Below are 2,025 nucleotides of genomic sequence, written 5' to 3' on the forward strand. Positions count from 1 at the left end.
CATTGATAAATTATTAAATGAATTTATAAGTAAATATAATTATAGAGCATCCACGTTTTTTATTATAAAAAATAAATGTTAAATTTTATAAAATTAAATGTTAAAAGAAAAAATTTGTGTACTTGAAAATTTTATCAACTACTGTTGGAGTGGAAAGAGTGAGGAGGGGGGATTTTTCATCAGAAATTTCCACAGTATTCCACACCCAGAGCCGAGACAAATCGCCGGGCCTGATAATACGAGTAACTATCCCTGTAGACGACATACGTGATGGCTAGGATCGATAAGAGTTAATTCAATGCACGAAGATACTTGTTGTTCTTATTCACGCAGAACAGCATCTACTTACTAAATGTACTTATAACGTCTCACTCTTTTATCACGTAATTTTGCCGATATTTTAATCAAATAAAATAATCTTTCATCTTTATGCTAAGAATTACCTACTTGAAATTCCTCCATATACTTAACACAAGTATATCTTTATGTTCTTCATCAGGCTCAGATGCTTTTATTCTACATGTACGTAATTATTGAAATAACGTAAGAGCGAGATAAATAAGAAATGGTAAGAATTTTGAGTGCTAAAGGTGCTAACAAGAAAAATCTAGAGTACTTTTAAGGAGTGTGTTTGATCTTGATATATTAAATAAAGAGATTCAAAACTGGTTTTTTGCTTGAGATAACAAAGATTACGTATATAACGTATATAAATTTTTATGGAAATATATATAAACTTTCGCTATTTAATAAATACAGCGCAAACTTTATTCCCAAAGAAAGATTGTCCCAGCACCTACCATCAGCGTAACCAATGCGGATTCTTCAAAAGGGAACATTTCCAACACGCACTGATTTCAGATTTATTTCTCAAATGTGAACCAATAGTCGTCTAAATGTGTTCTCTAAACATTCTTTTTAATTTGTTCATTTCGTAAAGCACTGCTCGCACAAAGTTCGTAACCTTATATGTAATGATGTATAAATCACGAAGCAAATAAATAACAATCTTCTTTTAATGAGCATGTATCGCGCGGAACATCTTGCATATCCCCTCATTTCAAGCTATTTGAGTTATTATAGTGGAACTTAATCACAGTTCATGCGTCCACTTTTTTATAGATGAATACATGTTAGAGAAGAGTAGGCTTTATGTAAGATTCATCTTAAAAGAAATACCAAAATGAATTCCCTGCTTATAAGTAGAATATTTCTTTTGTGGGTGTGTGGTATTTCGTAAAAGAAATATTTTCTTTTCGTTTACTGTTTTGCTGATTCATACAGAATACTCATATGGTACATTTCACGTATCACGGATTCACCTAAAAATAAACTTAGGGATTTTTTAAATAATCATGAAAACATGTTAATGCACATATTGTGCATATATACATACATAAGATTGAAGGTCAAAAAATAGTATTATATGCCTTGCAGTCAAGATATTGGAGGTAAGTGCTTTAAAAAATTTTTCTCTTTTTTGACATTTGAAGCAAAAATTACAAAATATAAGGTAAAGTAGCGTAATTTGGTCAACTTTTTTTTGAACGAATCTAAAACTTGTATTTTTTCGAATAAAACCAAATAAACCGTTGGAAAGGTAAAAACCTAGCGCAACTTTTTCTCGAATATATCTACCTTCTATCTCATCGCAAAAATATGATCATTTTCCCGAAACACAAAAAATCGAGATTTTTTTTTTCATAGCGTAATTTGGTCAACCGTATAAATCCTAAGAATTCTTAAAAAATAAATCATAAAATAAAGCCAAAACAGCATATTTTCAAATTTTAATTATTTTTTAATTAATTTCATTGAAAAAAAGCACTAAAAAATACACGAACATTGAAATTAATCTTCCATCTGCGAGTGCTTAGAATCGCAATGTACGCAGATGTAATAACCGGCTGTTATGTTTGCGCATTTCAAGTGGACGGCCCGTTTGCACGTATTACAATCTATTGAGTTGAAACGATTCAACTTTTTCGGCATCTCTTTCATACAAATAATGCAGAAGTCTTCTTC

General features: G+C 30.6%; 1 protein-coding gene across 1 annotated transcript in view; it reads right to left on the bottom strand.

The window, feature by feature from the left end:
• Window positions 1-462, bottom strand: part of LOC105456322 (G-protein coupled receptor Mth2-like) — a 26,794-nt gene extending 26,332 nt beyond the window's left edge. The window contains exon 1 of the mRNA XM_011700273.1: window positions 444-462. Within this exon, the coding sequence (XP_011698575.1) occupies window positions 444-462 (19 nt within the window). The remainder of the gene's footprint in view (window positions 1-443) is intronic.
• Between the last annotated feature and the right edge of the window lie 1,563 nt (window positions 463-2,025).

Source organism: Wasmannia auropunctata, unplaced genomic scaffold (assembly GCF_000956235.1).
Source record: "Wasmannia auropunctata unplaced genomic scaffold, wasmannia.A_1.0 LD335713.1, whole genome shotgun sequence".
NCBI lineage: Eukaryota > Metazoa > Arthropoda > Insecta > Hymenoptera > Formicidae > Wasmannia > Wasmannia auropunctata.